This window comes from Vidua chalybeata, chromosome 15 (genome assembly GCF_026979565.1).
Source record: "Vidua chalybeata isolate OUT-0048 chromosome 15, bVidCha1 merged haplotype, whole genome shotgun sequence".
Classification (NCBI taxonomy): domain Eukaryota; kingdom Metazoa; phylum Chordata; class Aves; order Passeriformes; family Viduidae; genus Vidua; species Vidua chalybeata.
Window position 1 is genome coordinate 17,832,252 of NC_071544.1, and position 26,810 is coordinate 17,859,061.

At 49.6% G+C, this 26,810-nt stretch overlaps 1 protein-coding gene across 4 annotated transcripts in view; it reads right to left on the reverse strand.

The window, feature by feature from the left end:
- NR3C1 (nuclear receptor subfamily 3 group C member 1) overlaps positions 1–26,810 on the reverse strand; it is a 68,339-nt gene that overhangs the window by 40,643 nt on the left and 886 nt on the right. For 2 of the 4 annotated variants that reach the window (XM_053956376.1, XM_053956375.1), the window contains exon 2: positions 24,510–25,698. In XM_053956376.1, the coding sequence (XP_053812351.1) occupies positions 24,510–25,684 (1,175 nt within the window). In that variant the 5' untranslated portion in view covers positions 25,685–25,698. Of the gene's footprint in view, positions 1–711; positions 768–24,509; positions 25,699–26,454; positions 26,517–26,810 lie in introns of those variants that run through there. The other 2 variants (XM_053956377.1, XM_053956378.1) reach the window with 2 other exon arrangements.

Sequence of the window (26,810 nt, forward strand, 5' to 3'; positions counted from 1 at the left end):
GAGCAAATTCAAAATTCCTTAAAAATGACATAAAAATCAGAGAGTTGCTGACGGGCGAGCACGGTGATGGCTCAGGGCCCTGAGGGAGAGGCCGAGGCCTCCCCCAAACCCTACAAAAAGCTTTTCTTTCCTGTTCCACATTTAGTTCTTGGTGCATTTTATCTTTCATATCCAGATCAGGGTGTCTACACAACAGAGCTTAAAATGGAGTGAATCTGTTTAAAAACCATCTCCCAAACTCTTACAATGAGTTTTGCCACCCTTCAGAACACAATTTCACTTCACTTTAACTGGCCCCTGACACAGTGGATGCAAAGAACAAATACGAAACCACTCTTCCCCGCATGAACAGGAAGAAAAGCACGTCCTAAGTTTGCTTATTGACACAAAATCAGCCACAGAAACTTGTGTAATATTCTCAGAAGGCCAAGCAAGGAGTAACACCCCAGACCTCTATGACATGCATATTGTATGTAATTTCCAAGGCACGTTAAAGTCAACTTTATTGAATTATCCAGTAGAGTGCTGTAATTACTTTTGTCAACACTGTTAAGCAATTACAGATACAATTTCTGCTATAACATGCACACACAGTAGGCTATTACCTGCTTTTATTTCCACTTGGCAACCATGTCACACACTCAAGACTATAAAGATGTTTCACCACATCCCTCCTGCTGCCCACACCCGGCCTTTACAGGCAATTCTCACCTTGGGGCTTTGGGCTCCCTTGTGGTGTGCTTTTTTCCCCCCCATGATACTTTTAGCTCTTGCCTTCTCTCCCTCTCCTGGGCTTCTGGTTTTATTTTGTCCACTTTCCTGTGTCCTCTCCCCTCCCTGTCAGCTGAAGGAAGCTCTATTCCTTCCTCGCTGAACCTCGCACTGTTTCCTGGCCACATTGTTCGTCTCTGCCTCTTTGTGTATTTTCTCTTCCTGAGCAGCACTGGGAACCCCTCCCAATTAAACTCCATCTGTAAACTTCATTAATGGGCTGTTTACCTCTCTCACACAGCCACCACGGCAGGGACAGACAGACAGACAGACCCCGAGGTCTCCACACCATCCCTCTCCTCCGAGAGCACCTCGGGGCTGGGCTCACTGCAAGTGTCCAACAGCAGCAACCCCAACATTCCTTCTGAAAAGTATTAAAAACTTTCCAGCTGGGAAACTCTTTTCTTTTCCTGAATTAGAACATGTCACAACAGCTCAGATCAAGCATTTTAACTGTGGTCATTACTCAAGATTTACTCAATGGAGTATACATTGCATTCACAGCTGCAACAGGTTTTGAAGTCATCTGAAGACTGTTCCAGTAAGAGAGCTGTTGTATTCCTTACAGAAGAGTTACTGGGTGTTTACTACTGAAATGTGGGAAAGGCAGAATTCACTGCATGCTGGGTTTGGGGGTGAGCTCACTCTACTCAGCACCTGAAGAAAACAGGTGTTTAATTCCGTTTTAAGACTATGTATTAGTCCCTAAGTCCTTACATAAGCATAATGACACAGGAGGTGACAGAACAGGTATGGCAATCTGTTTCCCATATTATTGATGAAATCAAACTATATAAAAATATCAAAAAATGCTCTTTGAGCTGCAGCTAGGAAAGGTTTCAAAGCTATGGGCACCTGAAAAGAGTGTAGCAGGGACAAAGCCAGACTCAGGATAGGGCAGGAAAAAATGAAAGTTCATCAGCCAATTCCTTCAACCCACCAGGTGATCAGTCAATCCAACAATCCCACCTTTAAAAAATATTAACATAAAGCAAAGAAAAAAAAAAAAAGATCCATTTCAATCAGACATTAATGAGAAGACTTCACTGGGGTACAACTTCATTTACCGCAGTCTCAGCTTCATAATCAGCTTTTTCAGCAGCAAGTACCAGAGAAACAAACCAAAGCAGCACTGAAACTCCCAGGGTGCAGACCCCATACAGGCACAATCACACACACCAAACAAGCTTCCAAATAACAGGGGATGCTGACATTCACAAAGCCTTCAGTTTACAAATGGAAAGCACATGGAGGGGCTTTTATCTAAAACACAACATCCTGGTTTCAACAAGCATTTCTGTCTTGCTTTAACAGTACAATAACTTCAACTGCTACTGCATCTTTGAGAGATGCTGATCCAATGGCGCGGCCAACTCCACTGCTGGGATGAGGTTCCCTCAGAAAAACAGCTTTTCTACCCTTGAAAAGCTTCTCTCAGATTCGTGGGGCTTTAGAGAAATTGACCCCGGAACAAACCACCTTTAGGAAACAGCAAAGTGGTTAATCTTTCCTTGTTTTTAACAGTGGTTCAGGGCGAAGCAGCACGTGAGATCCCAGACACATCAGCACAGCCAGGGCTCCGAGAGCAGAGGCTGGGACCAGCCTGGCTCCCCAGCACAGCGCTCCCACCCAGGCTCTGAACAGCCCCCAGAAGGTGCAGCCACCCCAGGAGTATTTTTAAGGTGCAATAAATACATGTATGACCAAAGCATCGCTGTATTTCCAGGCTAAAACGCGTCTGACAATGTCCAACTGCTCTTATGTCACTTACATGTTCTGTCTGAGAAACATTAAACAAAGGTCACGCTGGCAAACACGTTTGCAACAGGAACAAACCCAGCTCTGACTGCACACTTAACTCTTTGTGAGGAGAGGGCTCTGCTTGAACCTGCAGATAAAGCCTTGTTTGGACAGGGATTCACCTGGCACAGGTTTGTGGCTGCAGGTGCAGGGATGTCAGGTGGGACCTGTGGGGTGTCAGGTGGGATCTGCTGTGCTGGCCCTTCCTGGGAGACCAGGAACTCCTGGTGCTATGGGGCCACCCCACTGATCCCCAGGAGAACAGGAGCTCCTGGTGCTATGGGGCCATCCCACTGATCCCCAGGAGAACAGGAGCTCCTGGTGCTATGGGGCCATCCCAGAGATCCCCAGGAGAACAGGAGCTCCTGGTGCTATGGGGCCATCCCAGAGATCCCCAGGAGAACAGGAGCTCCTGGTGCTATGGGGCCATCCCACTGATCCCCAGGAGAACAGGAGCTCCGGTGCTATGGGGCCATCCCAGAGATCCCCAGGAGAACAGGAGCTCCTGGTGCTATGGGGCCATCCCACTGATCCCCAGGAAAACAGGAGCTCCTGGTGCTATGGGGCCACCCCAGAGATCCCCAGGAGAACAGGAGCTCCTGGTGCTATGGGGCCACCCCACTGATCCCCAGGAGAACAGGAGCTCCTGGTGCTATGGGGCCATCCCAGCCATCTCCAGGAGAACAGGAGCTCCTGGTGCTATGGGGCCACCCCACTGATTCTCAGGAAAACAGGAGCTCCTGGTGCTATGGGGCCATCCCAGAGATCCCCAGGAGAACAGGAGCTCCTGGTGCTATGGGGCCATCCCAGAGATCCCCAGGAGAACAGGAGCTCCTGGTGCTATGGGGCCACCCCACTGATCCCCAGGAAAACAGGAGCTCCTGGTGCTATGGGGCCACCCCAGAGATCCCCAGGAGAACAGGAGCTCCTGGTTTTTATGGAGTCATCCCACCACACGTGGGGCTTTTCCTTTCCACCCTGCCTAGGGAAGTTTCCACTATCCAATCTACTCGTGGCAAGGTAATAAAGGATCTGGCTGAGAGACAAACCAGGTTAAAAGTTAAGACAACATCTGGATCATGCATGGTGGATACAGTCATAACATTTCAGTGTCTCAACGTCCAATCTGTAAAGTATAATTGAGACTATTAACAAATAAACCACCACCACAGAAAATGAAAAATAAAAGAACCAACACCTCCTAAGAACAATATAGTAAAAAAAAAAAATACAGAGAGTCATTTTTGCCCCCCAAATTAATTTCATCTCACTTCAGGAACCAAAAGAAGTACTAATTTTAGAAGTATGGCTATAATGAACACTTACCTGGCAATACAGAGAAACACTGAGCAGCCAAGAACAATCCAAGCCTGTTTCTCCTCCCCACTGCCTCATGGAGAAAACTGAACTATGGATAATTATGCTCTTAAATTTGAGTCCTCAGCACGTCTGAATTTAGATGAGATTAACCAACGCCTGAATATAAATTATCATCAAAGTGACAGGAAGGAATGTCTTAAGTTTTGTATTTTCTTATTCGTGATGCTGAACACGCCGTCATTACCTACAGCTTTTCCTACCTGTAACACAGATCTTCCTCTTACCCTATTCTGCATGTGGAACCTACAGCTGGTTCTGGAAGAAAAACCCAGGAAGCACCATGAGAGAAATACAGTAAATAATAACACAACAAGAGCAGACCCACCAGCTTCCATTACTGCTGCTACTTCTTGTATTTCAGAAGCTGTGGTGCTTCAAAAAGCTTGGAAAAATCACAAGTTCAGCCCATTTTCCCCTGCAACAATCCATGAGGAAATACCAGATCCAGGCAAAAGGCTGCAGCTCCTCATCTCAGCTGGAGCTGGTGCTGGAGATAAGCAGGATGGCCTTCCCAAGGAGACAGTGATGAGTGTTTCCCTGGACTGCTTAGTCTTGGAACTTTCATCACAAATCCTGCAGCATCTGGCACTTCTCCTTCAGCTTCACTTAAGGGCTGACAATGAAGAGAATCTGTCTTTTCTCAGAAAATCTGTTCTGGGCTGAGAAATGTGTGTGCAGAAGAGCTAAAGAACAAAGCAGCACTTCTGATTTCAGCCAGGGAGAGAAAATGGGCTTAAAATGATGCACAAAGAAAAGAAAAAGAAAAGATTATTGCTCCCAGCTCCTGCTTCCTTCAGCCTGGGATAAGGCATGGACAGGTTTGGAAGGGGCAGCCCAGGGAGGGCTGGAATCCCCATCCAAGCCCCCTTGGAGATGTCCCAGGACGGGCTGGAGGTGGCACTTGGTGGGGATGGGGCACAGTGGGGCTCGATGGTGGTGGGGGTGTTTTCTCACCTCAGTGATTCTGGAATTCTGTGATCTGCATGACCTTTTCTCCAAGACCTCAAAAGCTTCCTTCCTAATTGCCCAAGCCCCAATATCTGAGAAGCTCTTTCCCTAATTTTAATATTTAGGCCAGGAAAACAATTTAATTGGAGGAAAAAAGTTTGGCTTTTTGTATTTGAAAGGAAATTACCAACTAAATCTCACGATTAGGTTGAACCTCAAACCATGACCTGGTAGTGTTTTTAAGCTTTGTAAGAGAAACTTGAAATATTTTATGGACTTTGATGAAGCAAGGAACAAATTCCACGTCTCGATGCTAACACCAGGTGACAAATCCCAGCTCCTGTGCAGCCCTCTGCTCCCAGGGTGCAGGAGGTAAGGACCAGCCCCGAGGGGAGTACCTGTGGCTGTGTTCACCTGCACAGCCCTACTTGTACGGACAGGTATTGTCCAGAAATTCAATGTATTATGGGACTGTAACCAGGAATGTGCTCCCAAGACACGGAATAAACCCATAGATACTGCTCTCCTGCTTGGTGCCAGCCTCCTCCTGCCCCCAGCAAGAGCCACCCAGGAGTGCTGCAAAGTCAGAAATAACCAAATTCATTCCTCCCAGATTCACTTTTTCTGATCGACATTTTTTAATAGCACCACCAAGTAAAAAAACAGTTTTATAAATACCACAGGGACAGTCATTTACAGAAAGCAAGGCCTTGAGAAGATCAGAGAAACCACCAAGTAATCTCAATGTGATCATGGAGACGGGAAATGGACTTGATAGGCTTCAAAGTGCTCAAATGGAAATTAATAATGAAGAAAACTATTCAAAATACTCAAAACCAGTTTCCACTAAGTATTACTGATTTCAAAACCAGCCTTTAAATTCAGCCCTGAATTACAATACGAAAAGAAAGTTTTTACACACTTTTTAAAGGCAAACTCCCTCACACCCTTGGTGTGTAAAATAAGCATTTTACTTGACATTTATTGGAGGCAGCTGGAAAAGAAGGTGGCTCCTATCATCAGCCTTCGCTCGCCTGCAAGCCCTCTGCTGTTTTGGTTTCCCAAGCTACAGAATGCTGGATCTCTGCTCAGGCTTTCTGCAGCCTCTCAAGAAGCTCAGAAGACACATCCCTGTGCTCCGAGCCAGCCTCCCCCTGAGCTCTGCCCCACGAGCAGGGGCAGCTGCAGCTGTGCCAAGGCAGCTCTGTCACCCCAAGGAGGCCAAACCAGCCCAGGAGCTGCCAGAAATGCAACTGCTATTGCAAAACAGCATTACGTGGACGGAGACAACAGATCAGAGGAAGAGATAAAATTAAGTTGGAAATAGGGTTCTGTAGAAGAAGTGAATTAACCCCAAGATCACCTGTGCTGCTGTTTCAGTCCCATTGCCAAGGCACCCTCTGATTTCTTTTTCACCTCAAACTAGAGTCAAGAAGAGAGGTGGTATCTAAGACTGCTGTGTGAGAAAGGATTACTGTGAAGTTCCCTGCAAAAGCAGATTTACTTCAGCATCCAACAATAACTCCTTGGTATATGTAACACTGGTGAAAGGATGCCATCAAAATCACAGAATTGCTCAAACTGGAGAAGACCTCCAAGGTCATCAAGCTGTGCTCAATCCCCACCTTGTCCCCAGCCCAGAGCAGTGAGTGCCACCTCCAGCCCTTCCTGGGACACCTCCAGGGATGGGCACTCCCAGCCTCCCTGGGCATCTCTTTCCAAACCTGCCCATACACTATCCCAGGCTGAAGAAGGCATGAGCTGGAGGGAATAATACACACATTGTGTTGGTGCCCTTGAAAAAATCCTCCTCAGGTCAAAGAAGGAGCCACAACCACGAGCCTCGATTCACGTGCTGAGGCTTTCCCAGCAGAAGGATTTTGTTTTGGAGTTTCTGAGCACACTCTGAGGGGAGAAGGAAAGGGATGGGGGAAAGGAAGCAAATTTCCTGGCAGGTCTTTAGTATAATAATCAGCAAAAAAGATCAATTACAGGCGTGCATTCAGTCTAACTATTCTCCAGCTTACAGCATAGACATTTTTAACTCCACATTACAGAAATGTGATCGCTCAAATACTGGATGAAAACTAGTCACAGTGCTGCAAAACACCAGGATACTGAGGCCAGGTATGTCCCAGGGTGCTTCAGGCCATGTTCTGAGTTGCCTTCCCCACCCTGGAGTTCAAAACATGCAGGAAAGGGGATTTTTCCAAGCAGGGAAAAATCTCAGCCTCAGGGACACAGCCCATGGGGGGTCAGGGCACTGCTCCTCAAGGGCTCTGTGGGCCCAACACCACTCAGGGGGCAAGCACAGCTGCCACAGACAATGCAGGCCTCAGCCAGGGAGAGAAATTCAGTGTTGAACTCCCCCACAAAGAAAGAGGAAAAAAAAAATAATAATTTCAAGCCCAGTCACTTCTCAGCCCAGCGTCTGTTTCGTGAGGGCTTCTGTGCAAACTCAAAAGCTTCCTCCCAAATTGCCCGAGCCCAAATATCTGAGGAGCTCTCTCCTTAATTTCAATATTTAGGCCAGGAAAGCAATTTAATTGGAGGAAAAAAAGTTTTATTTTTTTTGTACTTGAAAGGAAAGGAAATGACCAAGCAAACAGGCATTCTTCTGGGGCTGAAAGCAAGTCCTGAGCTGCCGGCTGCCAGGGCCAGCTGGCCAGCAGCCCATGTACAGTACGTGTTTACTTGTTGTCTAACCACTGATAACTCCAGAGTGCATCCCCAAATCCAAAAAAGAACCAAGTTTTCTGGTCAGAGAGGAAGGAAGAACAAAGCAGACAACAATAAAAATATTCACTGATGGTGGCTGCTACACTCACTTCTGAATATATACAGTGATTAAAGAATCCAGTGTCAAATTAAAACTCTTACGTATCAAACCAGCAAGAGCATTTAGAAACAAGCAGGAATTGTATTATTATAGAGAAATAATGCTGCTATGTACATGCCTCCCATGTAAAACTCCAGCTCTCAGGATTCCGTGCTCCTTGAGCAAGCACAAGTACAGAGCACATGCAAACCTGCAGCAGACACACAACACAGATGTTTGCTTCCTTCCAAGAGCTCTCTCTGTTATTTAAGACCAATCTTAATCTTGAGATTCAAGTGAAAAGCCCTGCTGATGGGGTCTGGCAAATATTCCACAAGCCAAGTCCTACAGTGTACAGAGAACACTGTCACAGCACCCTCACCGCTCACGTCATTTGGGAGCCACAGTCCTGGTGTCCCGGTCCCAGCTTCAGCAGCCATGTGCCAGGGGAGCTGGAGCCTTGGCATGGCTTTGGGAAGTGCCTCTGACCCTCACCAGCAGGGAGCAGTGGCTTCTCCAAGCAGTTTCTCCTCCCTTGTAGCCACAGAAAGCAGGAAGCTTTGGGCTGAGCCCCTTGCTGACCCCGAGCACTGCGGGAGCGGCTGCTGCCAAAGCCAGCCTGGGAGCAGCTCTGGGAGCAGCAGGGACAGCAGGGGCTGTGCCACCAGCACCCTCCTGGCTCTGCCACCAACACCCTCCTCTGCCACCAGCACCCCCCTCTGCCACCAGCACCCTCCTCTGCCACCAGCACCCTCCTGGCTCTGCCACCAGCACCCTCCTCTGCCACCAGCACCCTCCTCTGCCACCAGCACCTTCCTCTGCCACCAGCACCCTCCTGGCTCTGCCACCAGCACCCTCCTGGCTCTGCCACCAGCACCCTCCTCTGCCACCAGCACCCTCCTCTGCCACCAGCACCCTCCTCTGCCACCAGCACCCTCCTCTGCCACCAGCAACCCTCCTCTGCTACCAGCACCCTCCTGGCTCTGCCACCAGCACCCTCCTCTGCCACCAGCACCCCCCGGCAGGCTGAGCTGAACTCAGCTCACTGCACACAGCCAGCCTAGGCTCCAGGAGCCAGGGCCAGCACAGGGCTCCTGCTGCTGGCCAGCCTGGGGGGCTCCGTGGGCGTGCGGAGACAGGGAGAGGGTCCCTGAGCCCAAATGGGGAGAGGGTCCCTGAGTCCAGACAGGGAGAGGGTCCCTGAGCCCAAATGGGGAGAGGGCCCCTGATCCCAGACAGGGAGAGGGTCCCTGATCCCAGACAGGGAGAGGGTCCCTGAGCCCAAATGGGGAGAGGGCCCCTGATCCCAGACAGGGAGAGGGCCCCTGATCCCAGACAGGGAGAGGGTCCCTGAGCCCAGACAGGGAGAGGGTCCCTGATCCCAGACAGGGAGAGGGTCCCTGATCCCAGACAGGGTGCCTGATGCCAGGTGCTGCTGGGCTGGATCTGCAGCTGCACGTCAGCCCCAGCTAATCCTGCTCTGTGATTCCAGCAGCACAGGCTGCAGCAGAGCTGATAAGGAGCTGGCAGGGGATGGTGGCTGAGTTCTCCCTGCCTTTATGTGGACAGTTACAAAACCCGTGGCTTGTTAAGAAAAAGACTCGGTCCTTGACCATCTCTCACAGCCAGACACTCTAATCTTGTCCCACAGGCTGGGACTGACCAACAGCCTTCCAACCTGTAACTCAAAGTGTTTGTCTTACATTTGCATGTCTACCCCGAGACAAAACCAGCACGCTACTTCTCTAAAAATATTAAACATCAAATACAGACTTTCTATATTTGCCTTCTAATCTGAGCAAATACAAGTTTCATAACAGAAAATTTAAAATGTACCTGCATATGGTAAGAGATATAATCACACTTGGTGATTTAACAGAAAAAGGCATCACTAGGGTGAAGAAGCAGTTTTCACTGGGCAAAAGGATTCACCAAGTGAATTCTGACACGCCTGTCCTGTCAAATGCAAACCCAGACACTGCTTATTTATCAAAGGCAATTGCAAAATCCGGACTGACTGGCCTGAAAACTGAATTTGGACTGGCAAAAGGTTACTTAGAAGGAGACAAAAGGCACTTTCCTTTTTCACATGGGCCTGGGGAAAGGCTTTAAACTGACACAGAGAAGGGTTGGATGGGATTTTGGGTGAGTCCCTGGCACAGGATGCCCAGAGAAGCTGTGGCTGCCCCTGGCAGTGCCCAAGGCCAGGCTGGACAGGACTTGGAGCATCCTGGGACAGTGGAAGGTGTCCCTGCCCATGGCAGGGGTGGCACTGGATGGGCTTTAAAGTCCCTCCTAACCCAAGCCATTCCATTATCCTGTCTTCACTGTGCCAGCAATAATAAAAAAACAGAAAGTAGAGACTTCACCAGCTCAGGGATCCAAAATAAAAGGTGAATGTGTCAGTGCTGGAGTGCTACAAAATTATCTTCAAATATTTGCCTCCACTCTTTGAGATGGAGGATGGTAAGAGACACAGCCCCTCCCCAGAGAGCAGCAGCTTGATGAGCATGATGCTGCAAAGGCATTAATAAAGGCAGGTGGCAGCTCAGCCACCTGCAGAAAGAGGAAAGTAACAACGTTCTGCAGATCTTCCGTGAACAGAAAATAACAGCAACAAGCCTCAGGTTTGCTTAGAACAGGTCCAAAGGAATTCAAGCACTCAGGCCAAGAGACAGGAGCACCTCAGGTAGTCCAGGGCAGTGAGAACAGTGAACAGCTCTTCCTGGAGGAACTGCTCCAGTGTGCAGTGACACAGCTCTGCTCCTCCACTTCTGTGCACAAACTGTGGCATCCTACAGCAAGGACACCACTGCCTAAAGACTGACTTAAACCAAAAAAATACTGCTTTGGAAGTGATCTGAAAGCCCGACTGAGCTCCAGAAATAAGAGCAAAGCAACGTGCCCTGGAGCAGAGCAGCTGCCATGGAGGACAGAGCCATTATCTGCTCCCAGCCTGGTCTCACTCATGGGCACAAAAAGGTCTTCAAAAGCGGGGCTGGAGAAGCCAATGATTGTCATTTTAACACAACATCTCCCAGGGCAGCGTCTCATCACCAGCTTGTTTGTATTACTGTTAATTTTCACATGTTGTGCGAGGCCAAGTCCAAGCAATTAATGCTGTGCAGTATCTGCACCACGACTTTCTACTGGAAAGAATTAGAAACCCCCTCAGGGCAGAAATACGCGAAGGATTCCCAACACCATTCTCCGCTCCGGCATGGAGAACAGCTTTGTTCACTAAAACTACAATTCTGGGAAAAGCGTGGAGATTCATCATCACCCTGGGAAATGTACAGCAGTAACACAATGTACTGCACACACGGAGTGGCTGAGCAGGGATCTGTGCCCTCGCATCAGCCCCGGGATCCCCCAGCCCCAGCCTGATCCAAGCACGCCCCAACAGAGGCAGCTCCTCCCTGCAGCCCCTTCCCCACCTTGGAAACCCCCGGATTTAATGCACCTTCAGAACCCCACAGCACATTGTAAACACAGCAACAACAAACATCATCACCTTCCCTGGGAAAGAATGATTAGAGAGAGCAGAGCTCCGAGTTCTATCTGTATTTCTATAAAGAAAAATAAACTACTGGAATGGCTAGACCATGGCAAAGTTCTCATTTTTCTTGAACAATTAAAAGTTCTTTCTTGCTCTGTTTGTAGAAAATACTTCAAAATATTACATTTCAGTCACAAATTTGTATTAATTCTATTAAATTGATATTCATTCTATTCACTACAATCTCCCTGAAATTAAACTAGCGAAAACAATTGATTTTTGCCAAACTGGAGTCTGGCTGCTTTTGGTGACACATCCGTGGCAGCAGCACAGGAGTGAAAAGAACATTCCTCAGTGCTGGTACAGCAATCCAAAGCGTGTGGGGACGACAGGGACAGCCAGGGAAACTCCTGGTGGTAATATGCATGACAGAGTAACCCATCTTTATAATAGAAGATTTTAATTTCCTGGATGTCTCTGGAACGATGAGTACAGCATGGAAGAAGTGAAGGATGGCTTTCAAGCCCTTAGGAATTTTCCCAGGCAGCATCTGGCAGAGCCTGTTTCCTATAATCACCTTGATTTATTTGAAATTTTCAAGACAAAATGAAATATGGAATTTAACACATGGGGTGGGGGGAATACACAAACATGTGAATATCCCAGCATCAGGAACGAGGAAAGGACAGAAGTGTTGTGCAGGAGGACATCACTGCAACCACCCTGGCTTTGCCACTGTCCCCCTCCATTTTGGCTGCTTATCTGGTGGGGTCTGGGGACAATTTCTTAAGCACTGGAGCCAAACCCATCGAGAGCAGATCTGGTACCAGTCAGGAGCTCCTGGAGCCCTTCCAGGAGCAGGCAGCAGGGAAGGGGCAGTGCTGGGATGCACAGCCACAGCTGCTCCTCCATCCTCCCTGGTGACAAACACCTCACCCACCTGCACTCTGAGCTAAGGGTGTCCCAAGGGGATCAGTGACAAGCCAGAAATCCTTCCTGAGTCCCAGCTGGCAGCTCCCAGCTCCGTCCTGTGCAAGCAGCGCACGGGTAACGCTCCCCAGGCCCACAGCCCTACATCTCCAGCTGCAGCTCCCTCCCTGCTCGCCTCTGTGCTCGCAGAGCTTTCCCTGCTGGCACTCAGCACCCAAAATAGCTCAGGATCAGCTAAGCCAGACATCTCAGTGACCCGCAGGGAACCAGCGGCCACTCCTCAGCCTCACCAGGCACCCCCAAATCCTGCCCCACTGCCCAGCTCTCCAGCCCGTAAAAAACTGCTCTTCCAGTTCCATGACAGCCTGGGGGAGTTGTTGGGCTCTTTCTTTTGAAATGGCCTCTGGCAAGGAATCGTGTCCAACTCTTGAAGGAAGGAGAAAAAGCAATTCCAATCTATTCGGGTCGACTGGACTTCCAGCTCATGGACAGCCTCCGAGAAGGCCAGGACACTGGATGAGGGGATGTTTTCCTCCCAGGAGCAAGGACAGCTCTTTCGCAAGAGCCTCCACGTGCTCAGTGACCTTACAGGTTTACAGCCTCCCCCTCTGCCAAGGGCCAGAGCTGGGCTCCCAACCCGCAGTGCTCGAGGTGCTCCAGGATTCCCATCACGGTGCTGGCTCACTGCAGACACCTTTGAGGGCTGGCAGCTCCTCCAGCTCTGCTGGGCAAAGCCACCCCAGCCCAGGGGATTGCTGGCACTGCACTGACCCCATGGAACTCTCCCTGCCCAGGCTGAAGGGTCCCAGACCGTGTGCCAGCAGCCCCACTGGGCTCGGGCCATCCCTTCCCACCCACCTCCTTCCACCCTGCCTGGGCCTGCAGAGCTGCCTGCCAGGTAAAAATAGGATGGTCTGGATGTCTTTGATAAAATCTGGGACTGCAAGTTTTGCTATTTCCATGAATTTTAGGGCTTCCCTTGCTACCCCTGTTTCATTTTGAAATTAGGACAGCTTTAAGATGTCCACGCCTTGAAACGCTGCATGCAGGAAGCCAGTGCTGGTAGCACTTATGAATACTTGTAAAGACTCAGAGAGCTGAATGCTGCATTTCCTTTAAAGCTCTTCCTCGGTTCCGAGGCTGGGGTCAGCCAGGAATAGAAACCCAGTCACTTCCTCCTCCCCACTGGTATGCCGTGCGACTCGGCCGGGCTTTCATCTGCAACACAGAACAGGCTCAGGCACTAAAATAAGTGGACTTAGAAACCTCCAGATTGTTATTTAATAAAATATCACATGGCCCAACCTTTAACGTGTTAAAAGAGTCTTTAAAGATTTATCTTTAAAGTGATAAAGTAAGTCCAAGCTCATTTGTCAAACCAGTTGCTCTGGTTGGAAAGTAGCTGTCAAGTATCTCGATGACTCAGGATGTTGTCGTGCAGGCATCCTAATATTAACTGCTCCCTTCAATAAGAGCTGAAAAAGGAATGCTCTGCTACTCATAATACAGAATTCCAAGCACTCAAGTTCTTACAACACTTACATTTTAGACGAGGGAGTTTCAGCACTAGATTTTTTATCAAATCATGCACAGAACTTGCAAATCACCTGGCACTGCATGAGAACAGACTTGTCTTCTCCAGCTACGGAAACCAAGACAGCACAGAACTTGTTAGATGGGTTTTGTTGAAAAAGAAGGTGTCAGAGAAGCCTCCTTTTCAGTTCAGAAGATGGCAGATGCGCGGGGCTTAGCAGAAACACGTGTCCAGGAAGGGCAGAATTCGTAAAGCGACATGAAAATGAAACCGAGGGAACTCACACCAGAGCAGGACTCGGACCCTACACCAGAGAACTTCTCCCACAGTCAGGGTGGCCAAGGGACCTCTCAAAAGCCTGGGCTGGGCTAGGACAAAGTAGGTCAGAGAAGCCTTTGCTGAAATATGGATTAAAGCAGCGGTGCTGGTCCAGCTGGGAGAGCCTATCTGTGATCCAGGACCACGGCTACACTTCGTGCTGCTTCAAACAAAAGTGTAAATTTAACCTTCACTTTTCTTTAAACCTGCACCTTATCAGGATTGTTTGGTCAAAGCAAATAACCCCAAAAGCATTACAAGTCTTCCTTTTCCCCCAAATGGGATTACGTCATTTTTTAATCAAAAGGCAAAGATGTAAGAGCATTCCCTACAAGCTATTTTTAATTCATGTCTGGAAATCCCAGTAAGGTACTGAAAACAACCCGGACGTGGCACTCAGTGCTCTGGGCTGGTGACAAGGGGGGATTGGGCACAGCTTGGACTCAATGGTCCGGGAGGGCTTTTCCAACCAAAATGACTCTGTTTGGAAATGACCTTTTAATAAAAGCCAGGTCTGGGGAACCCCAAAGGCCACTCCAGTGCCATCACTGGGGTCACTGCCAATCCTTACCAACAGGCAGTACATCCCCCAGCATGCTACTGTTTCAATAACCAGGTGATAAACATGTATTATCTTACTGAAATTACGGAGTGAAATTCAATTCCGTACATCTTCAGCACCCAAAAACTATTCTGCAAACGAAGTTTAAGATTTCTAATTGTTAAAGCTGTTTTTAAAGTCTGCTTTCAGATACAACTGTTTTTCTTCATATTGGCTTATGTTCTAATCTAGTCCACGTTTTAAGAGAACCAAGATGCAGAGTCCTTTATAAAAAAAAAAAGTCTAATTATACCTACATCATCCTCATATGAGGACAGCACAATTGATTTGGGAGTAATTCATATGGAACACAAGATTAAGAGAAATTCAACAGGCAAAATAAACCATCAAAGGCCCTGGCAGCAAAAGTAACCCACAGAAAAAAAGCACAAGAGAGAAAACAACAGCCGGGTAGTAGGAAATTGAAATATCGACATGCGAACTGAAATCCACATGAAACTATCAAGTCTGCCAGTTCTTTTCTTTATTTAGTTTTGGTTTTTGTTTTTGAAGTTAACAAGCCTGAACTGCATTCTTGCACAACAAATCCACACATGTGCACGCAGAACGTGCACGTTTTCAGCATGGATTAATTCAAAACCTTGCTGATGGCTTTAGGAAGTTATTGCTTCAGAAAGGTAACAGAAACTCTTAGGGGAGGGGAAAAAACAAAGCAAGAGGAAAAAATCTATGGGTACACAGCAATGGACAGCGTGCCTGTGGATGGGTGTGTTAGTTTAAAATACATCACTCTGAATTCACAGCATCTGACCAGCTGAAAAGCTACCGAAACCACAACTAAAATGTCGAGTTTAATACATTACAGCGGTACTCACACCTCCCCCCCCATCCCATTTTTAAGCGATGGGGGAGATCCCCCAGCCCTTTCCTGGCAGGGCATCCATCGGAACAGGGCCCCTCCTGCACAGCCACACCGCAGCTGGGACCAGCGACAAGCTCAGCACAGCCCCCGAGCCCAGCCCAGCTCCCCCTGCCCACCCAAACCCTGAGAGGCTCCTGCAGCCCCACCTGCCCACCCCAGCCCCCCAAAAGCTGCCCAGGTCTCCCTGCCCACCCCGGGTCCCCCAGAGGCTCCTGCAGCCCCACCTGCCCACCCCAGCCCCCCAAAAGCTCCCCAACTCCTCCATAAGCTCTCCCGGTCCCCCTGCCCACCCCAGTCCCCCAAAAGCTTCCCAGCTCCCCCTGCCCACCCCAGACCCCGAGAGGCTCCCCTGGTCCCCCTGCCCACCCCAGCCCCCCAACTCCCCCAGTCCCCCAAAAGCTTCCCAGCTCCCCCTGCCCACCCCGGGTCCCCCAGAGGCTCCTGCAGCTCCCCCTGCCCACCCACCCCAGTCCCCCAAAAGCTCCCCAACTCCCCCAGCCCCCCAAAAGCTTCCCAGCTCCCCCTGCCCACCCCAGGTCCCCCAGAAGCTCCCCAGCTCCCCCTGCCCACCCACCACAGCCCCCCAAAAGCTGCCCAGGTCTCCCTGCCCACCCCAGCGCCCCAGAGGGTCCCCAGGTCCCCCTGGCCAGCCCAACCCCCCCAAAAGCTCCCCAGCCCCTGCCCCGCCCAGGTCCCCCTGCCCACCCCAGTCCCCCAGAAGCTGCCCAGGTCCCCCTGCCCATCCCAGCCCCCCAACTCCCCCAGTCCCCCAAAAGCTCCCCAGCTCCCCCAGAGGCTCCTGCAGCTCCCCCTGCCCACCTACCCCAGCCCCCCAAAAGCTGCCCAGGTCTCCCTGCCCACCCCAGTGCCCCAGAGGGTCCCCAGGTCCCCCTGCCCAGCCCAGCCCAGGTCCCCCAGCCCAGCCCAGCCCCCCAAAGCCCCCCAGCCCCTGCCCAGCCCAGCCCAGCGCGGTGGCCCGGCGGTGTCGGACGCGCTCCGGCAGCAGGGTCCTGGCACAGCTCCCCGGCCACGCCGAGCCCTCCCAGGCCCTGGTGCTGCATCCCTACACAGCAGCACACCTTGAGCAGGCTCTCCCAGCCCTGAGAGCAAAAATAACCCGCGTCAGCTGCTCGTTTCTGTCACCCATTCCAGACTCCTGGCTCAGGGCAGAGCGGCCCTGCTGGAGCTTGGCAGTAAAAATCCCCGAGAACCCCAAAGCCCGCAGAGAGCTCTCGAAGCAGCCTGGGAGGGCAGGGAAGGTGAGGGGACACCTCGCAGGCTGAAGCCCAAAGCAAGGCCAGGTGCACACACGCCGCACGAAGCCGTGGCCTTCCCACTGTCAGCTGGGAAGGAAGAGATCCACGGAAGCCCTCCCCTGTCATACCCAGCTCACACAGCTGTGCAATGCCTGGAGGAGTCTCAGTCGAGGGCAGAACCTCACTTTGTAAAAATGTCACCGAATTTGTAACCCCAGATGTGCTGCTTTCACATCCCTCTCACCAGTGAGACGCAGCCAAGCTGCTGCCCACTTGTGAGCAAAGAGGTCACCCACCTTCCACGAGAACTGCCAGCAGGAACAGGGATTCAAACATTCAGGGACAGGAGCACACACCAAAAACCCCCCAGATCACCCCTGCCTGCAAAGCTTCTAACAAGACAAGACTGAAGTCCCTGCTGCACCCAGAAGTGCACCACAAGGGATTTTCTGGGTAGGGACAATGACAGGACCTTTTCCAGGTTTCTTGGAAAAAAGCAAACCAAGCCAGGAAGCTATGAAATCACTTCCATTATTTGCTTCTAGAATAGATGACAGACTTCAATGATACTTCATGATTTGCTCCTCCTTGACTCTACAGCACATTTCTGAGTTTCTCAAGTAGTATTTTGAGGCAAACTACTCATTTGTGCCCTCATTTCCTTATAAGAAGTCCCATCCTGAGCAATATTCGCTAGCTTTAAACTCAGCTACACAAATAAAAGCAACGAGAAATAAGAAGTATCTGAATAAAGCAACACAAGAGTAAATGGCGCCCTGCTGCTCACAAGTTGCATATTAAATCTTGTGTGACCGTGGTGCAGAAATTTGATGATCTCCAGCTGCTTTCTGACACACAGTAACTGTACAAACATATTACAAATAGTATGAAGAATGTATTACTGTAAAATCCAATATGAAACTCGTTTTCTTTACTAAATTACAGTAGCAGTGAACTGAATTCAAGAAAGACATGATCATTATTTTAGAATCCCTTCCCCAACAGTACTTTTGCATTTCCAACGTCACAAAACCCAAGGTATTTGGTCAAAAAGGGGAAGTTGTGTATGATATTGCATCCCCACAGCAAAGTACTGGCAGTCTGCGGGATATTAATTTCCAAAATACATCAGGATTGTCATTTTCTAGGAAGATTTAGCATGGGCTGGGAGCTGGAGGTTTAATGGTGACCCACTGGCACTGGCTGGAATGAAAAGGCAGGGGGCTGGTACAGAAACACTCTCCGCACACGACGTCAAGATGACTTCTGAAGAGCACAATTTCCTCCAGAAATCCAGACAATTGTGGTGATTATTGATTTAAGGCACCGGGATTATAGAACTCTACATGATATCCTGGGTAAGTAACACCATGTCCTGGAGTCCAAACTTGCCTTTCACACACAAGCAGTGAGAAAACCTGACCTCATCTCCATCCCCTGCATTCCAAAGCAGCTCCAGGCTTCGGCTCCCTGAGCCAGAGGAGCTGCAGCTGCTCCTGCTCCTGCCAGACACCTCTGGGACACGGAGGTGACACAGCCAGCGGGCCAGCCCACGGGAGAGGGAGGGAAATCCTCTGTTGAGTGCTCTGTAGTTCTATTTCAAGCACTACAGGCACGGCTTGAGCCCAGGGAGACACTGCTCCACGCAGGGATGGAATCCCAGCAGGAAACATCATGGCAGAGGTCTGTGGGAGCCGAGTCAGGCCAGGATGTGGGAGGCACAGGCACAACATCTTCTTTGGAGTGAAGGTAGGTAAGGAGGAAAACCCCCAGGAGAGACAGTAATTGTGCTGGACTGTCCTCCCAGCCCAACCCTGCACTTCTGGGGACAGAGTTACTCACAGCCCGGTAAGGACCCGGGTGCTGGACTGGTTATACACTGGACAACCCACACCTGCTGCTTCTCCTGCCCTCAGGCAGCAAGAGCTGCACGGCCAGAGCCCTCCAGTCTGGGGTACCAAGTGCTCCAACCCATGGATGGAGCTCCCTCCGTGCAGGTGACCCTCTGCTGACATCCCTCTGCAGGTGACCAGCAATGCCACAGCCCCAGCTGGTCACACCCTCACACAGGGGCAAAGAAACCATGGATTGTGTGTTTTGGGTTTTTTTTTCCCACAGATAGCCCAAAAGAGCTGCTCTGGAGTCAGAGCCAAGACAATGAGATGAAATTATTCTTTTTTTTGCGTGTGTCATCTATTCCAGCTGTACTGGTTCACTCCTGTCCCAGGGGGACGAGGCCATCCACTGACAGCATCTGACCAGTATTTCCAGAAGCCAGCACTGAGAACAGGATTAACTCCTGCTCTGCTAGGGCCTTGGCCATTTAGGCAAAGGCTGTGTTACAGAAGGGCACCAGCGGATCTCCCACTACAGGGCCTGTTACAAATGGTTATCAATGGATCTCACACTCCAGTGAATCAGCCGGAAAATCCCTGGGACCAGAACAATCATCTGTACATGCAACAGTGCCACACATTAATTCTTCAGTAAATAAGATTAAAATCTCTGCATACTTGAGACTCTGGGAGACAAAGGCTGGGAAACCAAAGAGAGCTTAACCCAAACTCCCAGGGTCTGGTGCACAGCACTCAGCACATCCAAGTGCTCTGCCCAGAAACCACCCTGCTGCACGCACACTTGTTCTGTGCTCCTGAGTTCCAAGCTGATCACTTTACAAAGGCATTTCCAAGTTCATTTCTCTACACCAGAGGTGACACTCACAGTTATTTTAACAGCACAAACCCAAGGTAATTGTAGCTACAGCTCTACAAAGCTTTTCCCATTGCCCGTAACTTGGATTGAAAAGAGGATTTTATTGGGAGGTTGTTTTCCTCCAGACTGATGCCATGGGGACTCTGCAGAATGCATACATGACACTGCAGCAGCACCTCGGGCTGGCTCCAACTACCCCAAAAATGAATGCTAGTCCAAAGAGGACTTGGGAACCTTTTAAAGTGCAGAAATAATTCCAGTTTGCAGTTACATATACACACAGAATATGCACCACTTGTTCATTTCCAGAATGAGCAGCAATAATCAAAGGAAGAAGGGAAATTTGCTTCCCCCGAGATAAATTGCTCCCTCTGTAAAAGTAATCTTTAGCATGGTAAATATACAATGTAGGAGTTGGATGATACCTGTATTTCACATTTCTGGGAAGATTCGTGAGTAGGACTCATTCAACCACACCTTTGCCTTCACTGGCAGCAGGAGAGTACAAGGGGTTTAACCATGGAGATAAATTTAAAAAAAAATTGTATGGACAACAAAAATAAGGTTGTTTTATAAGCCAGAATTAAGTTTAAAATAGAGATCATTGTCGGGAGAAATAAATTTGCGGAAGGTAACCACTTAGACTGGACTTACAGCAACCTCCTTGGCTATGAACTCGATGGAAGGATCAGCCAAAACTGGGAGAAGTGGATTACATCTTACATGACCTCTCATTTATCCAGTTACCTTTTCAGAGCACGTTCTGCAGGACACTCCTGATTCACCCCTTTCTGCCAGAAGAACGGGATTTTTGCCGTGTACCTCCAGAGCCAACCCCCCCAGAACAGTATTACACTAGGCTGACAAATCACAACCCGGACGACTGGAACCCTGAGCACTCCGAACACCACGCCTGGGTTTTATATCAAAAGAGAATGATTCAAAAAGCCCCGATAGCGGATGTCCCATCCATTATACTCTGCTGAGTCAGGCAGCACTGCAAGCACTGCATCCAGCCCTGCCAAGCCACCGGCCTTGGCCAGCAGCCGAGGGAAACAAAGCGGCAAGACAAACAGACAACTGACCTTTACCACTGCTGGCAAGCGATCCCTTTCTTCCCCTTCCTTCTCACAGCACCTGAGCCCAAGAAGAATCCCAGCTGAAGAGTCAAGGGTAGAAGGGCAGAAGAGTAACTTCTGGAAGCAAGGCTTTGGACTGGGACCGACCAGCAAAACGCTTCCTCCTTCCAGACTCTCCTCCTCTTTAATGGCTTCTCTCAGCTCTTGCCCTTTCTTAAACTTCCTTAATGATCCTTATCCCCCACAAGCTTAAGTACTAGGAATGATTTCAACTGTAATAAGAGAAGCCATAACACTGCCAGTGGGGCCCAGTTTCTGTGAATTCTGGCTGTGGGAGCAAACCCTGCATTGCTGGGCTGGTTCTCAGCATCCTTCGCTCCCCCCACAAGAAGCCACATCTCCAGGAAGTCAGAGCAATAGGAGCTGAGCGAAGGATTTAATGTATATACCACACAAAGGCCCCACGAGTGTGCGTTGCTAAAAGCATTTCCTTGAAACGGAACGGTTTTCCCTGGGTTTGTGCAATAAATCACAGCAACATCCCATCGGAGACGGACGCCAGCAACCCTCCAGCCCTTCAGGAAAGCACTGCAGAGCGATCTGCTCCTCTCCCAGCTGCTGTCTCACTGCCACTGAGGACAAGCTAAGGTAAAATGTCTGTTAGCCCACTTTCTCCTCCCGTTCATTCTGTCCATCTTCTTCACGGACCGCGCTCGCTCCGGGGGGAGACCTGAGCGATCCCAGACAAAGCTGTCCTGAGCCTCCCCACCACTCAGACCTGGAGTCTGAGGAGCTGCAGCTCAGCACAAGCACCAGCTGGCTCTTCCACAGACAGCAGCTTATTGATTATTGCCAATTCATTCCCATTAATCAAATCCCTGAAGTTTGCATTCTGCTTGTTAACTTCCGGATCCCTCCTGCAGTTCACTGCAAATTGATTGGTTTTCTTGGGCCTGATTATCACTTGTCTCATTAAAGCCAGCCTGCTGGGCTACCTGGAGGAGCAAAACCACTCAGAAATGGCATGACATCAATTCCAGCCTGAGTGGACAGAAAGGGACATTCCAGGTTTCCCATTAAACAGGCAGATTAAACACAACCTGAACACCAGGGCTGAACTGCAGCTTTTCTTCCCCTATGTTCAGTCTACAATTAATATGTTATTAGTAGACAAATAATTCTGCAAATACCAAAAAGTATTTCCTCCTGGAAACTGAAGCTTCTCAAAATCCCAGCCTCCACCTCTCAAATTAAGTACCTAAAAAAAACCCAGACCACGGGAACCTGGCAAGAGAGTCCTTCCTTTGTTTCTAAAACAAATGCCAATTTTGTTAAGTCTTTTGCAAGAAAAACAAACAAATCCACAATACATCACCTTAAACTAACCCAGTTTAGACCAAATATTTCTGGCGAGGTTCAAAAAGAAAAAAACCTCCTGCTTCAAACCCCGGGTTCATTAATACCTCAAACACTGTAAAAGGAAGATGGACTTGCCTGAATGCTATAGAATAAAAATAATAAAGCAAACCCAAACAATGCTGTTTATAGAACTGGATTTTGTAGCTGAAGTGTATAAAAATCCTTGGGAAGCAAGAACGGCTTCCACAAAGTTGTGAATAATGCATTTTTATGCAAAGCTCAACTAGGAGCCACCTCGAAATTCTTTACACATTCCATAAAGAAGAAAAAAAATCCATTATCTTACAGCAAAAAGGAAGCAATAAAATGTAAGATGACCTTGCAGGAAGCAAGAATGTCAATGCTGAAGCCCCAGAGTGGATAACCCTGGGCAGTGGAGGAGGCAGCTGGTGCTGGGATGCTCTGGGACAGTCCCAGCGCCAGCCCGGGCACTGCAGGCCCTGCCCCAAACTGCTCCAGACACCCAAAACATCTCCCCCTGCCTCAAACTGCCCCAAACTGCTCCAGACAGCCCCAAACCCTGCCCCAAACTGTTCCAGACAGCCCAAAACATCTCCCCCTGCCCCAAACTGCTCCAGACAGCCCCAAACCCTGCCCCAAACTGCTCCAGACACCCAAAACATCTCCCCCTGCCCCAAACTGCCCCAAACTGCTCCAGACACCCAAAACATCTCCCCCTGCCCCAAACTGCTCCAGACAGCCCAAAACATCTCCCCCTGCTCCAAACAGTCCAGAACATCTCCCCCTGCCCCAAACTGCTCCAGACAGCCCAAAACATCTCCCCCTGCTCCAAACTGCCTCAGACAGCCCAAAACATCTCCCCCTGCCTGCCCCTTTGCTCCAGGAGCAGCTCTGCCACGTTCACAGCCCAGAGGAGCTCCCATCCCTCCAGGATCACACACAGGACACGCCGCTGGTGTCCGAGCTCCCCAGGGCCGGGCACACATCTCCTGCTACCCACCCTGACACAGCCCTGCACAGCCCAGCCCTGCACAGCACTGCCCGGGCAGCACCTCCTCGGAATTACCTTCAAAAGCGACACTGGCATTACCTCGGGGGAATCTGCTTATTTCAACTGTCCCTGAAAGCCTCCTCCCCAGTGCAGAAACATTTCTTACTTTGACACAAAGTTTATGATTATCATTAAAGATACAGTGAGAACAGAGGAAATAAACTCCCAAAAAAAACCCCACGAAACAAACTGAACATAACACAGAACTGGACGAATTATGCCAAAGGTTAGCACAATCTAGTCTGTTGAAATAAATGGTAAGACACGCTCAATATTCACGTATCAAGGTGGAGTCTAGCCACAGATTTTGATTTTCTTTTCTGAATCTCTTACATTACAAACTGCTTTAAACGCTTCAAAGAAAAAAAAAAAATTTACAACAGAAATCAAAATCTATGAAAGAAACTGAGAACGAAAGCAAGCTAGAAGTTGTCTTCCTGAAACAAAGAAGGAATCCTCGCACACTTCATTCCAGCCATGGGAAAATGGAGCAAATATCGTGCAGGGAGAGCCCCGGGACTGGTGGGAACACCCTGGGGATCCAATTGTCAGCAGAGCAATAAAACCCAGAACGTTAAACCAGATCCTTCATTAAAAGCCTACAAATGCCGGGTTTCTGTAGAGGCACTTGCAGGGCCATTTTCCAACAGATTCCACAAATCCTGCTCCGGGGAGGCTGCTCGTGCAAGGAGCTGTTGAACACAGAGCAGCTGAGGGAGACACAGAGCTGGGTGTTCCCCTGGAAGCAGAACTGCTCGGTGGCACAGCCGAGCACACCTGTCCCAGCCACGCTGCTCCTCCAGCAGCTGCACCTCCGCATTACTCCAGGAAACACAGCCACCAAGGCACTGGCCACAGGTAGGAACCAGCCACCCACACCCCCTCCCAGCAGCCCTCCTGCCGTTCTGCTTAGAGTTAAATTCCAGGTACGTTTAAGTCTGACTGCAAATACTCTTATCTCTTTAAAGGCAGTTATTGAACAAGCTGCCGAGTATTTCCCACTCGGAATTTTCTTGTCCATGTAAGGTAAATGCGATACCGAGCACAGCGAAAACTTGAGTTCAGCTTAAATGTAATTCTAGAAATTTACCCAGCAACCAAGTTATTTTTGTGCATAACATTTAAGTAATGCTAGGAAGGAAAAAAAAAAGCCCACAGTGATTGATCCTCTAACCCCTGGGAACGAAGGAGCTTTTGTATACATTTAAATACTTCCTTCCATACTGCCTGTGTATGGGTCCTGCTACCACATACTCGATTTTTCATCTAGGCTGTATCTTGGAAGTTTTATTTTTATTTATTTACTTTTTAGAGCATGCCAGCTCCCCTCCAGTTTTCTTTCCTTTAATACCAATAATTGAGTAGTTGCTTAAAGCTGATGCTGTACTGTGGGATAAACACTCCCCAGTGATGTCTGATCAGCCACGCATACCAAATGGAAAAGGAAAAAAAAAAAAAGGAAAAAAGGCCCAAGCAACAAACCAGCATGCATGGAGTTGTGCTAAACAAACTTGTAGCGTTTTAATAAAGAGCAACACAAACTAATTACCTTGAATAGCCATTAGAGAAAGCAGGTCTGCCAGAGAGGTTGAGCGTTCCCAGCGGAGCCAATGCCTCATCCCCCGATCCCTGGCACCTATTCCAATTTTCTGACCCGGCAGGAAGAGATGGAATGATATTAAAAATTGGTTTCTGATCCTGCTGCTGAGAGAGCGACGCAGTGTTTAAATCATAGTGGTACATCTGTCCCCCAGAGGTGCTGACACCGTGGATGGAGATGGCCGAGACCTTCGTACCCAGCAGGTTCGGGCCGGAGAAGCTGGCCTGGCAGTAAAGCGGGCCCATGTTCTCCTGCTTGATGCCGGGAGTACACAGTTCAATGAAGTCTTCCTTTTCTGTTTTCACTTGAGGCATTGGCATTTTGGAACTGGGTAAAAGGTCACCACGGTCATTAATTTTAGGTTTAGTGTCAGATAAAAGAGGAGGCTTGCAGTCTTCGCCGAGACTTCCTTCCAGGAGAAAGGCGTCGTCCGCGGATATGGGGGAGAGCAAGCCACCGTCATCGAGCAACGGGTCCAGCCGCCACGGGCTCCCGTTGGGCTCCTTGCCCGGCGACACCGGCGGCAATTCCAAATCCTGGAGGATATCCAGGGTGCTTTGGTCTTCAGAGAACAACTTCAAGTTGCCACCATTTGAGCCCACCTGGCTCTGCACTGCAGCTCCCGACTCCGCGGGGACGCTGCGCCCGGCCATGCCTGGGAAATCCGGCTCGAGCGGCACCTCAGAAGACGCGGTTCCCTTCGCGTCCTCGGCCAGGCTCGAGGACTTGTTCAAGCTCGCAATACTTTCCTCCAGGAGCCTGAAGTCCGTTTCTCCAGAAGAGATGCCGATTTGGCCCTGGTGCGAAAATCCAAGGTCGTTTCCCATCACTTTTGTGTCTGTTTCACCCATGTACAGTCCCATCGAGAGCGACACTGCCTTGGAAAGGTCTGGCTGAGGCACATTGTTTCCTAATCCTTTTGGAAAGTCAGCCAAAGCAGGTTGCTGACTGGAATCTGACTGAGAAGATGCAGGGAGAGGAGAAGTAGACACAGGGGCTTGGACAGTAGCTCCACCCCTGAAGGGTGGATGGAAGTCCATCACGATCCCTCCTTTGGTACTGATGAGTGCATTTTTCCTGGTTTCGTCTTGATCCAACGGGTTAAGCAGTTCTTTGGAATCCATTACTTTACCATTAACTATAAAAAGATGAGAAGCAGTCAAAGTCAGCACAGCAAACACACATTAGTAACAGCTTTAACATAAAAAGTCTAAATCCTTCGCCTGGCAAACCTGGCTCAGCTGCTGTGAGAGCGAAGGCACAGCACACCACGCTCTGGGCTGACACTGCCACGTCTCTCAGACACACTGCACTTGTTTTCGGGGGGTTTTAGGTTTTGGTTTCTGTCTAGTGAGGAGGAACTATGTATTGCAAAGCTTTATTAAACCTGGATGAAGGAGTAAGTCTGCCCGCACGCAACTCAGAATCAAGCTACAGCACGTGACATCTGTGCTCACACTCCCCAGCTCTGTCACCCATCCCCGGACTAAGAAACTGTAAGAATTGGTAAAAGGACCCAGCTCACAAATTTTACCAGGTAAATCTCCCTGGTATTTAACTACACCTTGAGCAGGGGAAAAGGACATTTGCCACCTTTCCCAGTAAGCCCTCCCCTCGCAGAGCAGGTCCGGAGCTCCCAGAGGCGGCACCTCCATGGTCTGGCATTCCCCAGGACTCGACCTCCCCACCACAAAATACAGCGTTTGCCACCTTTGCACGGGTTCAGTCTTAAAATGCAACCCGTCCACCTCGCCGTGAACTCCGCATAATTCTTTAAATACATCTCAAATTTATAAATAAAACCTAGTTAAAAGTAAAGCAGGATTTTTATCAGTTTCCAGCACTCTACCCGTTCACGGCTACTCTCCAAACACACCCAACACTGAAAACAAACCTCGTAAGTTTCAGATGTTTGTATTTGCTACAATTTTTTTTTTTTTTTCCCCAGCGGAGAGCATAAATATTTGGAGAAACACTGTAAATCCTTCGGCAAACTTCCGACACGGTGTCCGGCCTGCCCCCGGCAGCGCCCAGCCCGCACTGCCGCAGTCCGGGGGGCACTGCCAGCCTGTCCCCTGCCGTGTGCCGGGCACGGCGACACCGGCACAGCCTGCTCACGGCGCGGCTCCCGCGGCCCCGCCGCTATTTCTGTGTGCAAAGTTAAGGCTGCGAGCGACAAAAAGGCCCCACGTGTAAAAAAAACCTTAAGGTGGCCCGGGCGAGCTCGTCCCGGGCGGGAGCGGCTCAGCG